Consider the following 26519-nt stretch of genomic DNA (forward strand, 5'->3'; position numbering starts at 1 on the left):
AGTCACAGACAAGTGCTGCTATTGCCAGCTGTGACTGATGAGCCACTGTGAAGTCCTCTCTTGCTCTGGATTGTCCATATCCCTGGATTCAGCTGCCATGCAACCAGCTCCCTGCTGATGGTCTTGTTATTAGTACTTGAAGCACTCCTCTAAGGGACACAGCTTTGTCAGCAAAACCAAGCATGGAACCATGGCAGTAAGTTCTGAAGGATCCCTTAGCAAGAAATACATCCCTTTGGTATGTCTGTACTGAAAAACATGGAGCTCAGGATGGCTGGGCACTCGTAGCAAAGCATGAAGTACAAAGCCATCCTCCTTTCTTTCCTTCTAACTTGGACCCAGGTTGTAATCTCTGTCCCAGAGCCTCATAGTGGAGGTAGGAATAAAACATTGTGCAGTGAGGCCTGGGCTTTTCTGACAGAGAAAAAGCTCTGTGGGGTATATGAACCTGACTCACATTAATGTGAGTCTTGAGCCCCATGGAGGGAAACCCCATCAAAATGAAATTAAGCTGGGGTTTGTTAACACACACTCACACACAAACTCTTGGCTGCTTGTTATCTGTGTTATTTCTCTGAACAACAAGCTGCTACATCAGTCTGGACTAATACTAGGTTCAGATCTATGGGAAAAGTATTCAGGTATTTGTTTTTCTGAGGTGAGATTCTGAAACTTTCCTTTCATACCCCCACTGAGCTGTGATTGTGGAAAGGTCTCTGGAGAGACTGCCTCAGTCCCAGCTAGGTTTAGCTCTAAACACAAGTAATGGTTGAAAGGCTAATTGAGATTAGCTCTTTTCTCCTGTACATCTTTTGCTGTGACTCCTTCCATGCCAGCAGCCAACTTCTTGTGCACTGCTACAGGAATATTTGTAATAAAAACAAACAGCTCCCAGGGATGCTCTGATCCCTTGCTGTGCCAAGGACTGGTGATCACACTGGTATCTTAGTTCTCAAGCATCTGCCAAAACCTGATAGCTTCAGCCAGCACGACAGAGCAAGGGTGATCCAGCTGTGATATAACAGTTTAGGTTATATCCAGGGAGCCTTCTTTGCAGAGCTGGGTTTCTTCATTTAACAGGACTTGGATTTTACTTAACACATTTCCTCATGTAGCATGTGCTTGTAAAGAAGCTGTGTTTATATAACAAAACCCTCAGCCTATTCAGTACTTCCACAAGTTCTAATAAATTTGCCACTATGGCAAGTGTTAGTCTCTAGGGCCAATACTGAAGGCTGTAGTTTAATAAGCAAAAATTCTAAAGCAGGAAAATCAAAATTTAAACCAGTTCAGCTGACAAAGCAAACACAATTTAATTAGAAATTAAAAGATTTCTGCTGGTCTTCACCAGTCTGAAGGACAGTGTTTCAGACTATTTCTGTCTGAACTCCCATCTGATGACTGCTCCCGTTGTACTCCTTCTGCCCACACTACCAGAGGTTCCCCAACCTAGTCTGAAGTACTTTGTTCCAGAGTACAAGGAACTTGTAGGGCAGATTAGACCTTGGCTAATGAGCTGTATTTATCCAGGACATCCACAGGGGAGGAGATGGGTGAGATGGGTAAGTTGTGAACAATTACATACTTCCAGGTATCCACCAGTGTACAACAGTAACATCACAGTACTCTGGCTTCTGCTAAGTCTTATGAAGTGAAGCGGTTAACAACCACCCTTCCATTAGACCAGCCCAGAGAAGTGGATATTTCCTCATTACAAACAGAGCTGTTGCAGAGGCAGATGCTCCCGGAAACCGTAGGGCTATGTAGCTAAACTATCAACTCTCCAAGACCAGCAGCAGCTTCAACACTGCTGTCACTTTTCATGAGAAAATAAAGATGCCAGGTAACTCCCAGGCCTATTAGAATAGAGCTGGGTGTGAGCACCAATTCAGGATGTAATTCAGCCTTCAGAAAAGAGATAACTTTTGTTGTTCTGTATGTGACAACTCTTGACTAAAGCGACTTAGGTGAGAATGTGCTTTTTGGTTCTCTGTTTTATGTGATGAATGTTACAGCAGTATTACAAAAGCACTGACTACAGAAAAAGCCATCAAAGTTAAATACCAGAAGAGTTATGCAGGCCAATACTTTAAATCCTGGTGAGTTTTAACTATTATGAATTTACCACAGGAGACTTCTCACAGCTCAAAAAAAATGATGCCCAGACTTCAGAGACAGCAGACTAATACCTACTCAGCTTGTGACAGAGAGCTCAGGGTAGGCAATAAGTATGATGTGGTTGGGTTATTAAAATATTTTCAGTGCATCATTTTCAAACCAGGATGGATTTGCTATTTGTCACTGATATTTTCATTCTCATAGCCCAGCCCTATGTAAGGCTTCTTTGGTTGATATCAGGAAAAGAACATATTTTGTGGTAATATGGTCACCTGAAGTCAATATTTTACTACAATGCAAAGGAAGTTTTTAAATGGAAAGAATAAAGCATTGTTTATTATACTCAACTGCCCTTTTATTTATGATAAGGGTATCAAAGTCTTCAGTTGAGAGGTCTGAATTATGTACTCAGACCTTGGGTATTAGTTCAGGGCTTCTCAGTTCCTCTGCTTCACACACGGTTTCGCTGGCACGAACAACCAGGAGCAGCAGGATCTTTATTGAGTAACAGCTCTTTTAGGGGGAGAATATGCCAGAGCAGAACACCACAAGCATTTCATCTCCATCCTCTGCTCCTTTGTGGTCCGCCCAGCAGCAAACAACATCCTCCCGCACTGTGCTGCCTTCTCTCTGCTCCATGGAAGCAGAAAGCTTAAGGATGCAGCAGAACCGCAAACTTCTGAGAGACACAGCCCTACAGTGGGCTTTTCTCCCTGTCCCTGACATAGGGTGGAGGAGTCCTCCAGAAGGTACAGCATTCTGTGGGAAACACAGAGGGGAGGGCACTCACTGCATGAGGGAATAGTTCACTGATATACCAAGATATTTTTCTGCATGCACATGGCCTTCAGCATCATTGTAAATAATACTCTTAATTAAGAGATAGTTAGCTTAACAATCTCATTACTATGCAGCACACAGTGTAGGAAGGACTAGACTACAGCCTAAATAAGCAAAGGTGCATTCTCTGCTTCACATTTTCTGCTATAATATATGTAGGTATAAAGAAGTCTAAATAAGATATGCAAGAGATATAACCCGTAGCGGCCTGAGAGCGTGAGATTCAGCCTTGTAAAGAAGGTCCCATGGCCCGGTGCTTTGCATCAATGCCCGTTAACAAACCCTAGACCAGAATGCTACAGTAACCTGCACACAAGCCCAGAGCACTAAGTGCCCAGCTGGCTCTGCCATAGTCTCCCCAGTGCTGAGTTTGGTGCTGGGGCAGGGATCTTCTCAGGGAGGGGGATGCTGTGGCATGGGGACAACACAAGCAGAGAGCCAGCACCAGAGCAGGAAGAAGAACCACAGGCTTTCTGCAGAGAGGTGAGTGAGGATGTTAGGAGACGGCCTGTGCAGAGAAGGTAGGGATGAGGGGAAATCTGGGCATTGTGGCTGTCTGTGATCTCTTGAGAAAAGAACCCAGAAGTGGAGATGCTTTGCCAAAATCATGCAAGTGACATTTGCACAGAGGCTGTTCACTCTGTGCCTGGCTCATGTTGGTGTGGGAACTCACATAGGATGTAGTGACAGTGCAGTAAGCCATTAAAAAGAACATCTTTGTCTTGCATCCATCCTTCAAGCTTTGGGCTTCCAGTTTTCCTTCACGGAATTGAAAAAATATACCACACAGTCTGATTTTGGAATAGCTCGCATGTAAATCATCCCCTTGGGCCTGAGTCTCTCATGCTGGGGTTCAGCCTGAGTGACTTTTTATAGCCAAGTTATAAACTTTTAAATGCCAGTCTTAATCTGAGCTACTGAGATGGTCATTAAAGGAGCGGTTTAAATGGCATAGCCCTGATATATGGCAGTACAGAAAGAAGGCACGTGCCTCACTCACAGTGAGCAGGCTGCCTGGAAGGGAGTAGGGTCTCGTAGCTAAAAGCAGGCACAACTGAGACACAGATCTGAGTTCTGCTCTTGCCCTTGTGCTCAGCAACCTCAAGCAATTTTCCCTGTTCTGTGCTGCCCTGAGCAGACAAGTTTCAGACCAAAACTTCATAGAATTCATAGAATGGCTTAAATTGGAAGGGACCTTAGAGACCATCTACTCCAACCTCCCTGACATGGGCAGGAACACCTCTCATCTAGACAAGGTTGCTGAAAGCCTCATCCAACCTGGCCTTGAACACCTCCAGGGAGAAGGCATTCACAAATTCTTTGGACAATCTGTTCCAGTTTCTCACCACCCTCATACTGAAGAACTTCTTCCTAAGATCCAGTCAAAACCTATTCTTCAGCTTAAACCCATTTTCTCTTGTCCTATCACTTATGAAAAGTCCCTTTCTTGCAGGCTCCCATCAGATATTGGAATCATAATATCATTAAGGTTGGAAAAGACCTTCAAGATCAAGTCCAACTATAATCCAAATACCACAGCCAATAAACCATATCCTGAAGCACCACATCTAAAAGCTTCTTGAACACCTCCAGGGATGATGATTCCACCGTATCTCTGGGCAGACCAGTCCAATGCCTCACCACTCTATCAGTAAAGAAATTTTTCCTTGTATCTAACCTAAACCTCCCCTGGCACAACTTAAATCCATTTTTTTATTGTTGTTGTATCACTAGTTACGTGGGAGAAGAGACCAACAACAGGATCCTGTGAGCTTTCTTGGCCACCTGGTGGTCACAGCTGGCTCATGATCAGCCAGCTGCCCAACAGTACTTCCAGATCCTTCTCCATCCTGCTACTCTCCAGCCACTCTTCCCCAGGCCTGTAGTGTTGCTTGGAATTCTTGTGACCAAAGTGCAAGACTCAACACTTGGTGTTGTTAAACCTCATACCCTTGACCTCAGCTCACTGATCTAACCTGTCCAGATCTCTCTGCAGTGTCTTCCTACTCTCAAGTAGATCACCACTCCTGCTCAATTAAGTGTCATCTGCAAACTTGCTGAGGGTGCACTCGATCCCCTCATCCAATTGATAAAAATATTAAATATTAAAAATGTAAAAATATTGGAAGGCAGCTATAAGGTTCCCCCAGAGACTTCTCTTCTTCTGCCTGAACAATTGCAGCTCCCTGAGCCTCTCCTCACAGCAGAGGTGCAATGGCCCCTGGATCATCCTTGTGGCCCTTCTCTGGAATTGTTCCATCAGATCTATGTCCTTCTTGTGGCAGGGACACCAGAATTGCACACAGTATTCAAGGTGGAATCTCCCAACAGACTAGAGGAGGAGAATCACCTCTCTTGATCTGCTTGCCACACTCCTCTTGATGCATCCCAGGATACTGTTGGTCTTCTGAGCTGCATGAGTGGACTGCTGGCTCATGCTGAGCTTCTCATCAGTCAACACCCCTAAGTCCCTCTTTTCGGTGCTACTCTCAACCCAAGTCTGTACTCAGCTTGTAATTGTGTCTGGAACTGGTCTGACCCAGATGCTGGAACTTGGACTTGGACTTGTTGAACCTCATGCAGTTTGCACTGATCCATTTCCCAACCCTCTTAAGGTCCCTCTGGATGGCATCCCTTTCCTTAAGTGAATCCCTCACAACACACTAGTGTCATCATCACATCTAGTGTCATCAGGAGACTTACTGAGGGTGCACTCAGTGCCACTGTCCACATCACTGACAAAACTTGAGAGGATAATGTGGCTCACTATGCCCAGCACATTAGCAAGAATGCAAATATGTATCTGCCTCCCCTAGGGAAGGCACAAGTATTCTTGGTGAGTTGGCCCGGGGTTTAACATGGTGTTGTACAGACCCAAAACATGCAAATCAAAATGCTTCATTTATGGCTGACTTAGAGCAATCACCCACAAAATCAGATTGCATAATTATAAACACAGACACATCAGAAACCAAAGAATGTAAAAGACTCTGGGGACTAAAGGCACTTGGCTTCTAATAGGAGACTATGCAAAACTTTGAGTCCCTCTAATTTTGCTATTTGTGAGACACCCAGCAGGTTCCAGTTCTGAATCTGAGAGCCTCTCCCCAACTCTGCAACATCTTTGTGGTTTAAGCACAACTGGACAGTCACGAATGTGGGAGAAGGTGCTTTGCCAGAGAAATTGATCTGAATGAAAACAGTACAGGAACTTTTCAGGGTCTTCTTTCTAAATTTATTCAAGTATTAAACAGAAACTACAGCATGCATCAGATACTTTTCCTCATTGTACAACAAAACTATGGACTTGTTTGTTATTGCAGCATTTCCAGCAACATCAGGCAGACTTGTCGATGTTATCCAGTTTTGCACAGTCACTAGAGTGTCGCATCATGAATTATTAAATCAGTGCTTTGTGGTAATACATAATTTCTTATCAATTATTCATGCTAATGTGAGTGTAGTTTACTTAATTGTGTTATTGACGATCAAAAGTAATTTCCTGAAAATCCTCAAGGACAGAAAATTTAATCAGCGTAACTACTTTTCAGATGCAATGCTGTTAAGTATTCTTAATTTGCTCAACAATTCACTTATTTATGTACCTTTCTGGAGGAAATACGAGTTTAATCAAACAATTAGATTGAAGAGTTAGTGTACAGAAGGGCTGAAGTTCAGCTGAATGCAAGGTAATTATGTTGAAATGAAGTTGGGCTTGCCTCTTTGGAGAGGAATTTTTTTCAGTCTTTTATTTTTTTTGAGTGGGGGCACAAAAAAAAAAATAGTGATTCAGAAGATCACTAAGAAACCAGTGATTCTTTCTTCTTCAACCACTTCCCACAACAAAGCACACATCAATTTTATTTTGGTGGAAGAAAAAGGTTGCTAAATTCAGCCATAATTTGCGGCCAGGAAAGCCACCTCCACTGCAACAGAGGAGCTCCTGAACCTGGAACACAAAGGCAGATCACAGACTACTGCACATTGTCCCCCACAGATAGGACAGTTCAGGACTGCCAAAAGAAATACATAGTGTGGCAAAAGCTAAGCAAAATTACTCTATCTGATGATCTTGGGCCCTGCCAGACTTTTCTTTGTACTCTGATCCAAGGACAGACCCAGCTATGCTCTCCCCAATGCCCTGTGTCCAGAAGACACAAACCCAACCCTGGGAAAATGCCCAGCACCGTTCACTTCTGAAGCAATGCAGATGCTTGGTGCTACCAAGCTACACCCTGAAGACCAGGACTTCCACCTTTTGAATGGCTGCTGACACCAAGCCCTGTCTCAGGGAACAGAAGGTGTGCACCAGGGAGTATAGGAGGGTCTTGTAAGCCCCAGAAAAGTGCCAGGTCCCATTACATTCATGGGCTGTGATCACTTGGGTAGGGGGAAGAAATGTTTGCTGCCAGCCTTACTTGGACCTGCCTTTTCAAGCACAAGATCATATCCTGTGAGAAAGACAGCCCAGTGTAAAAGCAGTGCAAAAGCATCAGTGCATTGCAGGAGGTCCTCTAGCACAACATGCAGGATAAGTCCCAAATACAGTGGCAGAAAAGTCTGGGTTAGTAAGTGGAAACCTACAGTCTCTGCTATTCAAGATTGTGTGCCAAAGTCAGCCCAAGAGTTAAACTGCGCCAGTTCTAGGCCTGTAATGGAGAGCCTCTTGTTGGCTTTAGGCTTTAGCAGTGTTCTCATGAAGGACCTGCTGTAAAGTCCTTCAGAGCTAACAAGAATCCTTCCCCTGGCCTCCTCTGATCGAGTCTCAGAGCAGTGGTTTCACCCTGTTTGCCAGGGACATCTGTGAACAAGCCTAAGCAGTCTGTAAAAGGTACCTGAGAAAAGCAAGTGCATGTCACTAGGCTTAAATCTACCTCTGTACTTCCCATGGAAGAAATATGGGACACTCCAGATAAAATACCTGCTCCAGAGCATCAGATCTTAGTCTGCTTTGCTTTGCGGAGTTCTGGGTCAGCAATAAGATTATATTTCTTGTGGCATCAACTTCTCCTTTGCATTGTGCCCGCTGTATAATAAAGACATTTTCATTACAACAATCCTTCAGTTAATGGAACTGTCTGAGTTTGGTCAGCATAAAGGAATATCCTTCCAAGCTTTATTTCCTTTTCATTATAAACAAAGCATGCAAGGACAGATTCGCACTGCAGGGGATGCAGGATTATTTTGCTTTTCTCTCTTTCTTTCCAAGAGAATGATGCTATCTTGCCCACATTTTTGCAGATCTAGACACAACTGCACTCTCCACTGTATACCAGCATTACTGCTTGAAGATACGAATGATGCTTCTGGAGTCATGTTTTTTGTGTCCAGCCCAGAGAATGGCATTAGTAACATAGTAATGTTCACATAGAAACTAGTGCAAGGATTTTATTCATAGGTAAACTGATCTCAGCAATTTCCCAGTAATCTACACCATGGAAAGTTTCACTTTTGGGGAAAAGAAAGAAGAAGGAAAAAATTATGAAGTTCCATTCCATTTTCTTCTTCTCTTATACTTGGTTTGCCTGGGTTAGGTTTGTTTGAAATCAAATGTCATCAGAAAACAGGCCAGACTGGTATATACCTGCATAGTCCTTCACTTCTGTTGTGGGGTGGGCTAAATGTCTGGAATGCCTCTCCTGCACCTGACCTCGTGTCTGGAAGAACTGTCCTGCTGCCAGCCCTGTCTCTCACTCAGGATGGAGAGTTGAGATGTCCAGAAGCAAACCATGATCCTGGGTGTTTCAGTGTCCCTGGGATGTGGAAGGGGGCTAAAAACAGATTCATGAACGTTTCCAAACATAGTGCTGATAAACCGGGTGAAATGAACGTACAGTGGCACAAGAAAAGCGAGGGTGCATGGAAAGCCGCCAAAGAGCCCACTCAGGTTTTCCCAGTCCCTGGTGAGCCCGTGACATCTGCCTGCTGGGACACAGCCATGCTACAGTTCCCCCTGTGGCAGAGCTCCAGGGGCAGGTCCGTGCCCTGAGCCAAGGGACAGGCACCAGTCTGGTCTCATACGCTCTTCTCTCCTTCCACGTGCTCCTTGGCTGGAGAGGGCTGCTTGTCCTGGCTGCTCTCAGGGCTGAGTTTGTTGGGAGGAGTGGGGCTGCTGCTGGCAGCGGGCAGGAGGTTGGCAGACTGCAGCACGGCCTCCGAGTGCTCCCGGGCCTTCATGCGCAGCGCGGCCACGCTGGCAGTGCGGTTGCTTTGGCAGCCGTAGGTGGGCAGGAATGAAAGGCCCATGGGGTCTGGAACACAGCATGAGCACAGTGGGCTCCCTGAGGAGGAAGCAGATAAGGCACCATCACTGATGGGGAAGGTTATGGGGGCAGGACTGAGTGTTCCCTCCACAGATACCTTGGAGAGGGTGGAAATGGGATTGTGGTCTCAAACGGCAACAACCCCCTTCCCTATTGGCTTTCAGTGGATATGGAGATGTTCTCTGGATCGGGGATAGGGAAGCCAGATCCTGTTCTACTGAGGCCCACTGTGAAGAATCTTACCCTGTGAGTTATCCAGAGTGACAGAGTGATGGCAAACATAGTCAGAAGCATACAATGATTGCACACAAATTTTTCCCACAAGGATGGCTGAGATTATCCTCAGCTCTCATCCCAAGATTTTGCTCTGTGGATACCATCAGCCCCAGCGTGGAGGTGTCCCCTGCCCTCCATCTGCACACTGAAACCTGATCAGTTTGGGCAGCTGCATTTCTGGGTAAGTATGAGAGTGCCATCACATATTTACACCTGGAAGGTGTGAAAACATTGCAGTTATTATGCTGGACCTTCTCCTTTCTCACTGTAATGTGACATTACTTAATAGTCACTGTAGGGGGGATAGGTCAGACCATCTCTATCCCATGCATCCGAGATGCTGACCCAAGCAGGCAACAATGCACAGAAGAGAGGGTGTGATGGGTGCTCCTCTCCATTTAAGCCAAAAGGCTCTCCTGCACCCCACTGCCTGAGGCAGTCCTCCCTCCATCAGCTGCCTTCCTGAGCTGAACTACTGTGGGCTCTTCCTCTGGCTTATCCTTAAAAATGTCAGTATTCAGGACAGTTCCCAAGCACATCTGGAAGTCTAGGTTGACATCCAAAAAGCCACCCTGAGGCCTAGCTTAGATGCATGTGTTGCCTGAAGGATAATGTAACAGAGGAGTAGAGATGGAAGTCACGGCATGATGACCGAGCTACTGCTTTAACTGGGTCTCTGGAGAGAAATATTGGACGACACCATTTTTCCAGAGGTCTCAGAGGCCACACAAACACCACATCCTTTCGAAGCACTGGCAAAAGCTTGTCCTTTGTGCATATACTACCTCCCCACAAGAACCAGCCTTGCTGCATGCATTCTGACACAATGCAATGTCTTCGTCTGATCTTTCTGAGCCAAGGACTTGCTTTAATTTCTGCAGTTAATATCTGCGTTAAATGGCTCATGACTAAGTGATGGAACTAATAACCTGCAAGGTAGTTTTTCTTTTACACCTCTGCTCTTGGTAGCAACAGGTCAGCACCCATCTGCTAGGGATGAAGGCAGACAGTTGTTTGTTTTCAGGATGTTGTTCTCTACAGAGAATAACAGTTTGCAGGTAATGTTCGGGAGAAAATGCTCTTTGGATTTTGAAAAACAGAATCTGCAAGAGATAAGTTATGAATGTAACTGGAAAAATCTTCTTTTCTCTTGTAATACATCTCTTACAGAACATATGATCAGTGAACCAACAGTTCCATGGATGCAGGCATTCAAATGAATCACACAAGGAAGTCTCAGCACTTGATTAAAGCCATCCATTTTTTCCTTTTAGTACTAGGAAGCCAAATCTTGAATTCTGTGGCTGCTTTGAGCAGGCCAAAAGGAAGGTTTATAACAACATCCACTCAGTTACACACTGTACAAATTTTGCCACCACCAACCACTCTCATAATGTAATTTTTTGCCCTGTTGAGTTGCAGCCAATTCAGGGGTGATAAATAGCCACTTTTTTAACAAGAGGGAGGAGAGGAGGCCAGGCACCTCAGAGTTCCCACAGTTTTCATCAGGTCTTTAGCTGGAGAAGGCACATAGAAGTCTGTTTTTCCAGTACTGTTAAGTCCTCCTACATTAAGGTTCATCTCTGAAATGAGGGAGCATGGAAGCCTGCCTGTATACTGTCTCTGCCTGTCTTTGCACTGCTGCTCTCTAACACAAACTGAGTGAGGTTCTCCAACCTGTCTCTTCAGCTCCCAGGCTGAGGGAGAGCTGGCCTGTCTGCAGTACCTAATGCAGGACAGAGCACAGAGATTGTCTGTTTAACGGGTAGTGGGAAGAAGTGGAAGTCTTCCCCTTTTCAGAAGAGCAGGATTCAGCTCCATCCACTGAGAAAAAATTTCATTTCGTTGTTAGAGAGGGATAAAATATTTATCAGTCTTCAGTACCAATCTAAGCTCTTTGCTTAGTAATTAGACCTGATATTACCCACTGGCTCTGAAACCTCAGGGTACAGTTACCCATGTTGGAAACTAGGCTATCTCTAGCAATAATTCACCCCTAAACCATTTTTTTCGTTTTCACTGATGTTAAAACACTTGCACGCAACAGCTTACACACCAAAAAAAGTGTGAAGTAACATGTAATTTGCTCCAGGGTCCAACTAGAACACAAGAAAGTAGGATTTAGCCCTATTTGTTTTTAATATAAAAAGAAGGATGAATCTACTTTATAGTTGCCTCTGTCTGCAGGTACTAAGTCCAGTGAAATCTATCAGATTTTGCTGCCACAAAAGCCAAGAATGATGGGAGGAGAATCAGAAGCCCAATATCTTCACCCACCCATCAGTCAGCCCACAATGGACAGGGGAATACTTTCACCAAGAAAGAGGCAACCATATATAGCAGACATTTTTTTACATCTTATTGCAGTAACCCTGAGTCCACAGTGGGAAAGGAAGGTACCTTTACTACTTACTTCAGATACTCAGGCACTGAGCTCCCACAGGGATAAGCTGTTAGCCCTAGATTTTGATCCAGCTTCCACTAGCATCCATGAAAATCTGCTATTACTTTACTGAGGTTTGGATCAGGTTGCTACACCATGGACAAGGTATTGTTTTCTTTCTTTCAGAAGCTTACTGACTCCTGTACACAAAATTAAAATACACAATTAGATTTCCATTAACTTACAGCAAATTCTGCTGAATTGATCTGAACCTCTTTGTATTCCTATATGACATCATACTATAAATGCTCAGCCTGAACATAAATACTTAATGTAATAAATACAGGCTAAGATACTTGATCCACTCAGCAATTTAATTGATCTACTACAGAGACTGACAAGAAAAATTAAATTAGTTCTGTCTTGTCTCTGCCGACATCACATTCCAGTTGTAACAACATTTGTTCTACAGGTCTGGTTGCAGACCCTTTTGTACAGTTCCAAGGTTCAGTTTCAGCTGAGGAATGGGGTCGGAGAGGGGTTCATTCTGATACCTAAGTATAGTGTTGATGTGTTTATATTATAGATACATAGGGAGATAGATAAATTTAAAGAATTCAGTAGATAGCTTTTCCAAAGGCAAGGCCCCTGTTCCTTTCTTCTTTCAGTATTTCTGCACACCAGCTAAACATCAATATCACATGGAAATAAGTTAGGAAAAATTCAAATTTAAAATTCTCACTTTTTGGTGCATGCTGTTTAGTTTTAAGAGAAATATTATGCTTAATTTAAGTATTGTTTTCTTCTGATAGTAGCCACAATTCTTTGTTTGAGCCACTAAACCCTCACCAACTCTGAAATCACTTTCATGAGTGTTGAAAGTTCAACAACTTTGAGTTCCCTAATATTGTTTACCAGTGAAAGCTGATTCAAAGGGAACTCCTCCTCCTCTTTATACACAACACTATATGTTGATTAAGGGCTGAGGCACAAGCAGGAAAAACAAAAGTAGCTTTATAGAAACATCCTTGAGCTCTAAATCAGGAGGTTCAGAAAAAAAAAAAGGCATGAACTTAGAGCCTGAAATGAAGAGGCACCAAATGCTCCCAGAATAATTTATGGTGCCCTCAATGTTGCAAACATTGAGCTGGATACTTTCTCATGCTAATGTTTAAGATGGTTAAGTGCAGAGGCAACTCATGCTGCCTTAAGGCTGGGAGAGCACTTCAGAGATGATGGCAGAGTCCAAATGTTATGATTTCATACTTTCTTGTTTTGTGAGCTCTATATGTCAAATGCAAACAACAAAGATAATGTGATAATTATCACTGATAACAGCCACTGATAATGTGGCTACTTTGCCTTAGTAGGAGCCTTTTTGTGTAAATAATTTGACAGTGGAACTGCAGGATTTAATCTTCGTTTATTTTTGCCTTTAGTACTGTTAAAAAAAAAATAATCCAGAAGCCAGGACCTTGCCTGTTTGGATAGCAGCACTGGCATCAAAGCTCTCAAGAGCTGGGAGAACAGAACCAGTCCTTTGTATATTGTGAGCTCAGCAACCATTTACCACTCTTCCCTTCCACATCAAAAACATGATTTGGCCCTAAATCCTGCTGACACTTGTCATTCCAAGAGGAGTCAGTAGGAAACACTGCCAAGCTAAGGTGCAATAACCTAATCAAGGAGGAATAAGACAGCACTCACTTCTTTCCCATGTTCTTATGGTTCCTAATACCTGCATATCCTCTAATATTTGTGATAAAAACCCCAAAAATCAACCTATGAGGTAAGGAAGTGGTAGAGCCAGGGAACTATGCTACAGGAATCAAAGTAACTTGCCCAAGGTCTGTGCATCTGTAGCAAATTAAAGATGTGGTTTATATTCTCTAAAGTCACAGTGGCAGGTAAACTAGGGAAAATGCCAAACAGAATCCACTTGATATATTTGCCATATTACATGAGAAAGCCCTTAAGTTAATAATCAAAAATGACAGAGAAATGAAAGGACCTCCAGAGTTTTGATTCCCATTTCCCAGTCTTATGGTAAGCAGCAGTGCTTCACCTCAGTAAACAACAGTTCAAGGGTAAGTTAGATCCTTGAACACTTGTTTCTCATCCTTGGCCATGGGAATTGTCCTATAAGAACTGGGTAAATTCTCTTCATCTTTCCATAAGAGAAATTGAAATGTAGTAAATGGACAGTTGTAGTTGTTGTGGGTTTTTTCCTGGATACTACAATTAAGCCTCCCCAGAATAAACAGCAGCAACAAACCATAAAAGAGCCTAATCAATGATGCCCTGGAATGTCCACTTTTATGTGCATAATGCAATTATGCTTCTCTATCAGTGGTGCGGAGGTGCCGTGAAAACCAACTGAGCTATAACTTGCACAGAGCAGAGCTGTGGGTGAATTATGAAAGTAATTCCCTGGCAAGTGTAATTATTTCTCTCCTCATACTCTGCACTCATCATGGGGTCTGGGGAAATTTCAATGGAATGTAACAGACATGCTCTTGGCCTCAGTCACCAGAATGGTAGAACACTTCCGCTAAAAAATTGAGTTTCTTGTTTACACCCATTAATAACATCTTCTACATTAATGAATTACATTCATGCTGTCATCCATTAAGAAGGTACTTTGAGGTCTCTCTGCACAGAACAGTAGCTTTTCCTGATGGCTCTATTGTTATACAGCCCATAAATAAAACAAGTATTTTCCCTTCATATTTGAGGTCTGCAATTAAATCTACCAAATGGACTGCAGATGCATGGTTTACAGTAAGTGATTCATCTTGGAAGATCAAGGAAATGTCAAAATCACCACAGTGAGGTAGCACAATTGGCAAATTAGGACAATTTCAGAGAGTAACAAACAGCATAAATTTCATACATGGAAGCCAGCCTTCTTCCTGACTGTGGCCAGTGTTGAAGAACTTAAAATTCTGAAGTAGGAAACCCCATATACCATGTAAATTATGATCCTCTGCTAATTTTTCAAACCAGGAATCACGTTTCTTGAAAAAACAGAACATAGTGAGGTAACAGATGCTTGATACTAGGTATAGCCTCTCATATGATAAATTTCATAGAGGAAGAGGACTCAGCTAAGGGAAGTAAAATGTATATTGTATTACTGAATAGAGAATAATGGATAGACACAAAGAAAGACTGTTCAATGGTAATATACTCTGAAACAATCTATGCTCTGAATTACCATTCTGATTACTATTGTATAGCTGGCCTAATTTCTTCATGGCACATCTTGCAGTGATGATATTATTCCTTGGAGGGAAAAAAAAATCTCCATCTCAGAGTCAGCAAGGTTCAGAGGGCATAGTGCTGTGGAAGAATAGTTTTCTTTTGACTCACCAGAGCAGACCTAGTCTCAGGATCCAGTAATATCTGTACCCAGAAGTGGCACACATGGGGTACAGAAGAACACTGCCTGTTGAAGAGTTGCAAAGCCACACAGAGCATGAGATAAGCCTACAGGGCACTGCACAGACTTCCCAAAAACAAAGCTGCAGGCTCAGTCCCTGCCCCATGCTACTGTGTCCTAACATTTCCTGTATCTACTAGACCAACTTCATCAACAACTATTCCATCCTTATACTGCAAATAATATCCAGGAATCATGTGCTCTAGACACTTTGTGCAGCCTTGGAAACCTGGGTCTGATGCCAAGCAATCAAAGGCAAAGAAGGAGAAAGAGAGGTATTCGCTTCTTTACAGAAGACAGAGAACTCTCAGGTGGCATAATAAAAATGGTCCCTGAGAGCAGAAAATAATTAATAATTCGTTACATCACCATCATTGTTATTCACTGTATTGATTTTCATTTTCTCCTCCTAAAGCATCAGTCAAATATTACTCACTGACACCAGTGATGTGTTGGCTTACAAGCCCAACAAAGCACATCTTATCTTCTCAAAAGAAGAAAACAACCTAGACTTCCCAGTAGTATCTAATGTACTGAGAGTGCTCAGTGGTTTTTATGGTCTCACTGAAGAATACAGTTCCCTTTACTGCCCTGTATTGTTCTCCCAAATGCAAGAATACCTATATCTATTTACAGGATTCACATAGAGGACTGCATAGAAGAAAGTAGGGTCATGCATCCATTGGCAGTGAAGTGTCACTTTCATTCTGGAACAAGTACTTTTCTGCCAAAAATAACAAAAAAATCCTGGTAGTTTCAAAGCATGGTTTGCATAAGAGAGATAACAGGAAGAGCTCTTGATCATTTCACTCTTCAATAAAACTTGCAAAATCTTGGAAAACCTTACTACCTGCTGAATCTCTCCTTACCCAAGCAATAAAACCCAAACAGCTCAGAATTTTATGCTCTGTGCTGAGTTTGATGGGATTTTGTGTGGCACAGAGTCCTATGCTTTTGGAATCACTGTGACAGAGTCCTGTCAGCATTTCTGCTACAAAATGCGACTGGATTCCCAAGGGAGATGTTTAGGTCACTTCATTAAGACAAGTAAGGACACAGACTAACATCCACCTAATGTAGGGTTAGTTGTCCTTTGACAGGCCTAAAGTGTACATATCAGCTTTTAGCCCAACAAGGGAAATTAGAAGGGAGAATCAAACAAACTGAACTGAGCAAAATGAAGAAGGTTATATAAAGTTTTTTTGAACATTGTCGCTCCCTATTCTCCTTCCTTCCTTCCTTCCTTCCTTCCTTCCTTCCTTCCTTCCTTCCTTCCTTCCTTCCTTCCTTCCTTCCTTCCTTCCTTCCTTCCTTCCTTCCTTCCTTCCTTCCTTCCTTCCTTCCTTCCTTCCTTCCTTCCTTCTTCCTTCCTTCCTTCCTTCCTTCCTTCCTTCCTTCCTTCCTTCCTTCCTTCCTTCCTTCCTTCCTTTCTTCCTTCTTTCCTTCCTTCCTTCCTTCCTTCCTTCCTTCCTTCCTTCCTTCCTTCCTTCCTTCCTTCCTTCCTTCCTTCCTTCCTTCCTTCCTTCCTTCCTTCCTTCCTTCCTTCCTTTACCTCTAGAGTGACTTGAACTTGGTTGTGCTCTCACATACATTAGTTTAAACAAACCATCATTCAGCTGTTTTTTCCATATCGAAGAAAGACAGAATGCAGATCATGCTACTGATGCTTTTGGCCCACTCAGCATCAATAGAGATTGTCCTGTTCGTCATTGCCAATGAACAAGACCGACGCTCTGCACAGCCCCCACACCAGCCCAAAAGATTTGCTCTTGGAGAAGCAGGGAAAGAGGAACTTGTGGAAATGAGGAAGGAAATACCACGTGAAAGATGCTACAGTTATTCTGTGCTCATATAAATCAGATTTACCACCTTAGAGAACAACAGATTTTCCCCCCTCAAGCTCAAAAACAACATTTAGTATTACTGGGACCTTGCTGCAGAAGAAAAAGAACTCCCCTCATTGCAACAGCTCAGCCTACCAACTCCTTTCAAGTATAACAATACCCTGACAGGCATAGGCAGCTCCACAAAGACCTTGGTAGGCAGTTATGCAGATATGTAGATCTGAATCTGGGCTTCTTAAACCAAAATATACTAAATAATCACAGTCCTCTTGCATGTATCTGAAGATTTCTAGTGCCAGGCAGGAAATATAAGTGGGACATCTCACAGTTGAACTACAGGTGTAGCTGACAACATTCATCAAGAGAAAACACATGCATCTGCTCACTGAAAGTCCCTATAGAATTTATTTTAAAAATCTATATTTTCATTCAGTACTGTTTTTTCAGGGACACTACCTGGGCAACTGAGTGTCTTACAAGTGCCTCTATGAGAGATTCAGGAATACGATTTTTCCAGGCCCTAGGTTGTAAAAGTGCTGTCAAGCAAAAAGGAGCAAATTATTAGTTTCTCAGTTTAGTGGCTGAGCTGTAAAATCACAGAAAAGACTATCTGGAAGTCTTCCAAATAAATCAAACTAAAAAACCCTCATGATAATTTTTTTCATTATTCTTTATTTCATTTGCTTAGCTTTTGTATATTTGGGTTATTTTTCTTAAAATTTATCTACATCTAAGCATGAAATAAGTGAACAATGTGCTGATGCATTTAACTTTGAAAATGTTTAAATGTAAATTTTAAGAAAAAAAAATCCCTTACTTCCATCTGAAATTATTCACTAGACTACACTTATCAGTACACAATCTTTTTGTCTGAAGACTTCCACCTGTATCTACTGCAGAGAAGCTGTTCCTGCCCAATGGAAGAATCTGAAAGTCCCCCAAGACCTCACAGTCACAGGAAAGACATCAAGAGGACTTGTGCAGTCCAACAGATACTGCTCTCATACAGGGTTTAAGTTGTCAGTCATCCTTTAAGTTTTAAGGTTTAGGTCACATCTGTGTGGCTTTTCTTGGGTCACAATAACAGGTTCCACTCGTACAAAAATAGCAGCATTTATACAGTGTGTCTGGCTTCAGCTCTTTTTGAAAAAGTGCGGGAAAGAGGAACAGGGGTGCAAGACACAGGTCTTAACGCAAAACTCAACCGTTCCAAACATTTGCTTCAGGAAAATACCTTGGCAATGTTGATTTAACTGGAAATACTGGCAAAGAGCATGAGTTATGCCAGAGAACACAGTGAGACTTATTAGTGTTCATTTTGCATACTGGAAAACTTTCCTCACAAATTATTGCACCATGTTGGGGCCTACAGTAAATGTACTTTGTGCTCGGCAGTTCTATGAGGCTTTATGTCCTAGAAATCTATAAATTGAATTCATCCTGCTTACACCCTCAAACTTACTGTTGTTAGACTAGGAACAGTTAATGGATCAGCTGGTGATTTGTTTTGAAAAGATGCATGCTGCTGCATTTTGGGAGCTGAAAAAGATATGGACACTAGATGTACCTTTACAGAAGTCTGGGTACCAGGCAATGAGGAATTACTCTGGATCCTTCCTTGTCCCCACGAACACATTTTATTCAAGTTCGCAGAGGGGACCTACTGTTCAAGAAGAGTAAGGGCTGGCATTATGCAGAGATGTACTGCAAAGGAAACAGCATGCAAAGTGCAGATGAAGCATCAGCAACGATGCCAGGTAATGTATAATGCAAAGGGATGTGTATAACTAATTTATTAGTATAAATTTGACTCTTAAAAAGTAGTACCTGCAAAGAAAGTTCTAAAGGAGCAAAGGTTGTTAGTCCTTGAGACAAACCATGACCCCACTAAAATTAACTATCTATGTAAAATGAAGGAGCTACACCACAAATGATGCTACAATTTACAACAGGAGACTCACTCCTGTACCTGCAGCTTCGTTTAGTGCAATTACTGCCAGTCACAACAGAAGGAAGGATCCGTCACTTCCCACTCTACTGTCTCAAGGGAGAGAGTTCTGCTTAGCTCAAAGGAGATGCTCGTTGAGCTTGTCCCTGAAGTTAAACAAAGTCACTTACCTTTTAGCGAGGCGACATGAGATAAAGCTTGTGCATAGGTGGCTGTGTTGAGAAGAGTCCCTGGCAGGCAGGAAGGGAAGAAAGGTCCTGTAGGACCCACTGTTCGACTCAGGCTGATGGAGAAGAGAAAGCAACTTCCTTACAAAACCAGAACTAGCTGATTCCAAAGACAGCGTATGTAAATGCACACGAACATGTTGGTGGCTTTGTGTTCAACTAGATAGGACCAAGACTGGACAACGTTAGCCTCCCACAGCTAACAGTTTCTTGGCATCTCCATGAGGATCAGTGAGTTGCAAGAGAGACAGCTGATATTCTAGTGATTTGAGCTGTACCTGAAGATGGTACGTGTATGTCAAGGTTTAGCAGCAGGTATGTCGGTACATATGTACGTATAAATGGTGCATGCTTGCCCTGAAGAGAGGCAGCTGATAACATGTAACTCTTACCTCTGGTGGATCTCCAGACTCTCTTTTTTATTCCTAGTTTGATCTGCTGGAGAAGGGGAATTTAAATTCCTCACAGGAGGTGCCACCTCAGCCATTGTTTCCTTAGAGCTCTCTTGGTCTGAAGCACCTCTCTCTGTTTTTCTCCATTTAGCTCTTCGGTTTTGGAACCACACCTGGAGCAGAAAAACAATCCAGGCTGAATACATTGGTTAGCAAAATGCAGAGTAGGGAAATTATCAATTGTTATTCCAGTGAAATCAGTCATTTCGAAGCTTGGCTAAGCCTTGCTCTTAATTTGTGTCCTCACTATTATTCTAGTTGACCCTTAGGATTACATTTGGATCTGGAATATTTCTACACTTGGAAAAAAAGTCAGGCATGTCTGAAGACATTCAAAAGGCATGCTAAAAATAAATTGTGAAAAAAAGAGACTTGATGTTACTGTGACAGTTAGTGAATTATTTAAACATGTGCTTGCCTTTATGCACCTCTCAAATTCTCACTGATTTCTATGTTTTAAAACATATATATTCTTTTATATATAGGGATAGACTTAAGTAGTATCCAAGCACTCTGATGATACTATATATGTCTTCAAATGAGCTGGTGCTAGAATCTGAGAGGTCAGAAATAAAAATACATAGAATAAAAGAACACCAGGCTGGAAGGGACCTTAAGGATCATCTGATCCAACTTTTCCAGAACCCAGCACCCAGTTTAAATGAGATGGTCCAGTAGATGGCCTATGTAGTAGGCCAACTTATCCGGCCCATTTCCTAGAGAATACTGATACTTTCTATTATTCCTCTGGCCTATTTGTTTCCAAAATGTTTTTGCCCTGTAATGCAAGAATAATGTTAATTTTCTTGATTTTATCTTGTTATTTTTAGCCCAAACACTATTTTTCCCCATTTTAGCTTGGAGCTGATACTCTGAAAACACCTCACTTGAGGTGAAAAATGCCAAGCTTTTCTTGAGGTCAGGAAATCCACGTTTTAATAAAAAACTTCAAGTACAGGAGAGATGATTGTTATTATTCTCCCTCTACAACTCAATTTTAGTTAGCTGCCTTTTAATTGCATGTATCAGCAAACGTTGAATAATGATTTTATCTATATTCTAAATTTAGAGCAGTTAAATGCAAAGCAAAATGCAGACACTTTCTTGCATCTTAATTGAATGAAGGTCATAGCTATAACAACATTTAATTGAGCAATTTTTCATTATCATATTTTAATGACTTTGCACTGACAGTTCGCCTGCTTCTGAGGAAAGAGCATGATGAAGTCGTTTATTTCCCTATTTAGTTATTGTTTGACAACATCATCTTCGATTAAGACTCTGCTTTATAGCACATTAATCATATTTGAATGAGCAAGGGGTATAAATGTAAACATATCTCCAGTCCTCTGTGTTTCCCCATCTTCCTGCATGAAAGCAGGCTAAACAAATGCTTGCATCTATTGTGTGTTTGCATAATAACCAACAAGGCTAAACACCAGTCCTCAGCAATCTAATTGTCACCACCCCTATCTCACCCTTGCACCTTTCAGGAAGAAGTTATGATCTTCCACTTCTGAATGCTCAATAATTGTGCCATTTATCTCAATTTGCAGTTCAGTCTTTAGGCACCAATAGCCAAGATGGCTTTTTTTTTTTTTTTTTTTTTTTTTTTTTTAAGCCAGTACCTAGAATGCAGTGGCAAAAGGAGATTTTCATTTCCAAATAATAATCAGTTTAATTTGCCCGCATATGACCAATGATTCATGCTCAGATTTAATAATCAGGATCGCATAATCTGATTATAGGAGAAATAATTTGTTTACAATCCCCAATTTACTGTGGTGAATACCATTATCTCTCTTCAGCCATTGGGTTTTAAGAGATACTAACATGACCCTAGGGAACAAAAAGCAAGCTATTATATTTCCCTCAATTAGATCTTTGCATAGTCTTTACCCCAAGCATTAAAAATAAATAAATAAATAAAAACAAAACAGCATGCAGAACAGCCCTGTAAATAAAATGAATACATAATCGTGTTCAAAAAATGGCTTGCAGCTCTTGGTGGATGCCTGAAGAGTTACAGGGATCCATCTCTGACAACTGCAGGACTGCTCTTCTTAGTAGAAGTTTTACACAAAGTCAATCCCTGATGATGGAAAAACAAACACCTGGATGAAAAAGAGAAAAGAGGAAAAAGAAGAGAGAGGAAAGGAAGGGAAAAAAGGAAGGGTATGAAAATAGTCATAATTGAGAAGAGAGCAATTGTGGCCAATTGTATTTATTGGATAATATTAAAAGCTGTGCAGGCTCTTTAGCTCTCTAAATTAAGTGCTTAGAAAGAAGATGAAATAAAGAAAAGTTGAAGAGGAGTAAAAGATGTCTTCCTAGCAGCTGGGCTCCCTGTAGCTGACTCACCCCTTTGCTTGACAGTGGTCATAGTTGCTTTGGAGAAACACGTCTCAGCTTTTTTCTACACACACACCCCCTCCAAAAGCAAGGAAATGGATGTGCATTGATGTAATTTAGTACCTTGGAGACGCGGACAAATTAGTGTAGAACATTATCACTAGTTAATTATGAATGACCGATTAATCAACCTAATCTAATATTCCACATTATGTTGATGTTATTAAAGTGCATCATGAAAATGACAGATAGTCTTCATTTGCGTTCTTTGGCCAAATGTGCACTCTGCAGTCATGATGTAAAAAAAAAAAAAAAAAAAAAAAAAAAGAAAGAAAGAAAAAGTTTGTCCGTTTGAATACCCAAGAGTTAAATAAGTCCCCAGAATGTTTACCTGCACCCTGGCTTCCGTGAGGTTAATTTTCATAGCCAGTTCTTCCCTAGTGAATACATCGGGGTAGTGGGTTTGGGCAAAAACGGCTTCCAGTGCCTCGAGCTGGTGGAGAGGAGGAGAGGAGAGGAGAGCACACATCTGTCAGGGACAGGGCACGGCTTGGATGGAACGGAGCGGGCAGGGGAGCTGCCCTCTCGGGGGGGCGTCTGTCCTGCTGCCCCAGGGGGGTTTCTGCGGGGGATGGGCAAAGAGGGGCTTTTTCCCGGCCCAGCAGGGAGCCGAGCGGTGAGGCGTGCAGAGGGCAGGCAGGCACAGGCAGGGGACCGGCAAGGGGGCAATAGGAGTGCAGGGCAGGGAGTGGAGAGGAACAGTCTCCTACCTGCTGCAGGGTGAAAGTAGTGCGGTTGCGGCGCTGCTTCCTTCGCAGGAACCCGTCGTCGAAGTCGCCGACGGAGTGACCTCCGAAGGGGGCCGCTCCTGCGGGCGGAGAGCTGCGTTAGAGGCCGCGGGACGAGGAACCTCAAGCCCCTGCAGGGCCCCGGGAAGCGGAAAGGGCCGGGACCCGGGCCCATCCCGGCGAGGACGGCGGCTCGGAGCCCTCTGGCAGCTGGATGGAGCGGGCGTAGCGTTGCGCCAGCCTGCAAGGCACCTTGAGAGCCTCCTGGGCACCGAGTGCCCCGCTAGGCACACAACTCCTGCCTATATCTGGGGGTCCTGCCCACCTGAACTCACCCTGCCGAGAGTAAGGGACAGCCTTTCCATGGGTGAGGGTCCTTTTCGGGCCATTCGTGTTTGAAGAGGCCAGAGACAAGGCTTTGACATACAGGCTTGGTGACGGCAGGTCGAGCTCGTAAAAAACCTGCCTGTGTGCTTGGAGAGCAAGGAGAAGCCCCCGAGCCTGGAAGGAGGAGGGCTGGGGCCGTCGACAGTTTTGTCCACACACACCCTTAGAGCAGTCGCCAAGCTGCTTCCCGTGTCCTCCTCTTCACTGCCTGGAGGCGAAGGCCGAGCACAGGCACGGGGGCGGTGGGAACGCTCGAGAGGCTCGGCCACCTCTGAACTACGGAGCTTGCATCAAGGCTACAGAAAGGAACCCCTGCCCTTTCCAAACGGGGGTTTCGAGGTTACCCAGCGGGAGGCTGTGGCACTGACAGTTTGTCCCTAGTGGGAAGACGAGAGAGGGCAGAGCGGTATGCAAACCACCTTATGTGGCACAGTCCCCGGCCTTCTCTCCTAGTAACACATCACCAGTACCCTGGCTGAATTGCTTCGCTCCCACTCTCCTCTCTGACAAAACAGAGTAAAAAATTCCACAGCGAACAAACAAACGAAAAACCCAAACCAACAACAAAATGAACGAAAAAACAACCACCAAATAATAAAACAAACACACAAAACCCCCGAGATGAACAGAAAAGTACCCACACCCACAGAAGCGTTCCTGAGTGTCTGCAGGACACCATGCTCAGACCTGCCCGGCAGAGTGTTCCAGACCAGGCTGCTCATCTTGCAGCATCGTTTGGAAGAAAAACATAGCCCTCAGAGCACTCCCCGAGGGGACAGACGGCTCGGTATGGTGCTGGGGGACTCTCACCAGAGAATAAAATACTGTCCTGGTGACCCACAGAGCCCGATAACTTCCCCTCTTGTACCGCCGGGTCTTCCCGGGGGCCAAACCCCGACGGAAAGACTTTTTGAAAAGGCCTTTCCTGTTACCGCTTCTTCGGATTTTGGGTGTTTAGGTTTTTTTGGGGGGACGGGAGTATAAAGCGTGTGTGTGTGTGTGTTTGGCTGTCATTTGAGATGCTATCCGCTGAGTGGTTTAATTTTTCGGCCGGGCAGACCGGCCTCCCCCCCGGCCCTCTGCTGCCCGCGCCAAAAGAGGATTCAGCCTGCGGGAACCACTTCCCAGCCCAGGCTTCTCAAACCACGGACCAGGCCTGAGTTGTCACCGGGGAAACAAACAAAAGCATATTGCCAAGGCTGCCTGACAAAAACTAACAAACAAAGCTGCCCCTGCGCTCAATGGCCCAGGCAAGGGTGACAGGGCAGGCTGGAGGGGTGCAGAGGGACCCCCAGAGCTGCTCTGCCTGCGTTGAGACAACTTTGAGAGGACAATTTTCCAGCCGGCGATGTGCAGACCGGCTTGAGTCCACTAGTCCTGGAGCAGTCGTGCTTAGGGGAGGGATGACCCTTTTCCGGAGATGAAAGAAACCACTGGATAATCGCTTCCTGGCAGCTCTACAGCGGGGAAAGCCTCTTGCTCGTTGGGTGATACCCGTGCAAGACGCAGAGGTGGGCAGGCAGGGGGATTTCGCGGAAAGAGGCCTCTTCCCACCCTCGTACAGTGCCCAGGGCACGGCGGGGCAGCCCGCCCGGAGCAGAAGTTGTGCTGCCGAGGCTCTGGGGCTGCTCCCCACCCGCTCTTTCAGCGAGGGCCAGAGGGAGAGGGTGCAGGGAGTCCTGGCCACATATGGGGCTGAGAAAGGGAAAACCCGAGGGCCGTCTTCAATTATTTTTATATTAAATGAACAAAATAAATGAACAAAAAGATCTAATCAATAACACAAAGAAAAAAAATCCTCCCAAACATTTGTTTTCCTTTTTTTTCTTTTTGTTTGTTTTCTTTGCTTTTTTTTTTTTTTTTTTTTTTTCAGAAGAGCACCCCTTTCCCCATCCTCCCGCAGAATGTTTGTTAAATAGTATTAAAGATTTATGCGGTCCCTTTGGCTGGAGGGAGGAGGCGTGACCACGTCCTGAAAGTGTCCCGATTAAAGCCATGACACCAACATCTGTGCTGGGAGGGGAGAAAAGCATCTCTTTCGTAGCCTGAGGCTCAACTGCGGGATCTCTATCCACTGAGGGGAGGCAGGTGGTAAAATGACAGGGGTGGGGGTGTAAAAACAAGGCTGTTTCAACAGAAATCAAATTTTAAAATAAATAATAATTTTAAAATCGTGCAATCCTTCTTTCCATCCTGTCATAAGAGGGAAAAAGTGGGCACGGGAAGGGGGAGCAAATTGTGTTTTCTCAAGAAAAAAGATCATGTTCTTTTATATTTAGCTGCGTCTATGGAGCTGCGTCTTATCTCAGCACATATCTGTACCCTGACAGGCAAAAGTGCCGGCCCTCCGAGCAAGTTAGACCTCAGTTTCTCCCCTCATCCCCCGGCACAAACGTATACACACATACACACACACACACACGCACACACCCTCATCTTGAAGTTCAGTTCTTGTACTTACACCTCTCTGTGCGAAAACACTCACCCTCTAGCTGCGGGGGGCAGTGGAAGTAGAACATGTCCCTGCGGCTGGGCTGGCACCCGCTGCCCGCTGCTGCGAGGCCGACGGCGGCTGGGGCCGGAACGCGGGGCTGCAGCGCACCCCGCACCGCTGCACCGGCACCAGCAACCCAGCCGGGCACCGCCACGAACCGCCGAGGTGTCTCCTGCCGACCTGAAGACAGAGAGAGGAGAAAGAACAGAGCAGACGAATAACCAGAAGAAAGCACCGAGAAAAAGCCGTTGACAATCCTACATCCCATCCCAGAGGAAGCAGAGAAAGTAGTGCCCAGCACTGTGCCACGAACTGAAAAAGCCAAAAGGCAGAAAACTCCGTGGTAGGTGCACAGTGATCGGAATGAGTAAAACTTTGTTGCTGCTTCTTTTTATTTTTTTTAACTATTATTTATTTATTTTTATTTCCCCACCCCCTCTTCAAATAGCAGATTATTTCCTCTCTCTTTCTTTCCTTTTTCCTTTCTTTCTTTCTTTCTTTCTTTCTTTCTTTCTATCCATCCATCCATCTATCCATGCACCTGACTGTCCATCTATGTATCCAGCTATTTCAAGTATTCATTTCTGGACAAAAAAAATATATTAAAAAAAAATACTTACAGCGAAGAATGAACCGTTAAAAACCAAACAAATAAAAACCCCACAGCAAAACAAACCCAAACCAAACGAAACAAATCTAAATGAA

At 43.7% G+C, this 26519-nt stretch overlaps 1 protein-coding gene across 1 annotated transcript; it reads right to left on the minus strand.

Moving 5' to 3' along the window:
* Positions 1-8973: 8973 nt before the first annotated feature.
* On the minus strand, positions 8974-25839 carry DRGX (dorsal root ganglia homeobox). The gene is made up of 6 exons (XM_030453514.1): positions 25806-25839; positions 22916-23013; positions 22537-22638; positions 19734-19906; positions 19285-19397; positions 8974-9239 (listed from the first exon to the last, which is right to left on the minus strand). Exons 1-6 carry the CDS (start codon positions 25837-25839, stop codon positions 8974-8976), a joined length of 786 nt encoding a protein of 261 aa, XP_030309374.1.
* Positions 25840-26519: the final 680 nt, after the last annotated feature.

Source organism: Calypte anna, chromosome 6 (assembly GCF_003957555.1).
Source record: "Calypte anna isolate BGI_N300 chromosome 6, bCalAnn1_v1.p, whole genome shotgun sequence".
Classification (NCBI taxonomy): Eukaryota; Metazoa; Chordata; class Aves; order Apodiformes; family Trochilidae; genus Calypte; species Calypte anna.

Coding starts and splice junctions, on each gene's coding strand:
- DRGX (XM_030453514.1), bottom strand. CDS start 25,839: ATGTTCTACTTCCACTGCCCCCCGCAGCTAGAGG. Junction 23,014..25,805: donor CTGCCCCCCGCAGCTAGAGG/GTGAGTGTTTTC, acceptor CTCCGCCCGCAG/GAGCGGCCCCCTTCGGAGGT. Junction 19,907..22,536: donor TCACGGAAGCCAGGGTGCAG/GTAAACATTCTG, acceptor TTTCTGCTCCAG/GTGTGGTTCCAAAACCGAAG.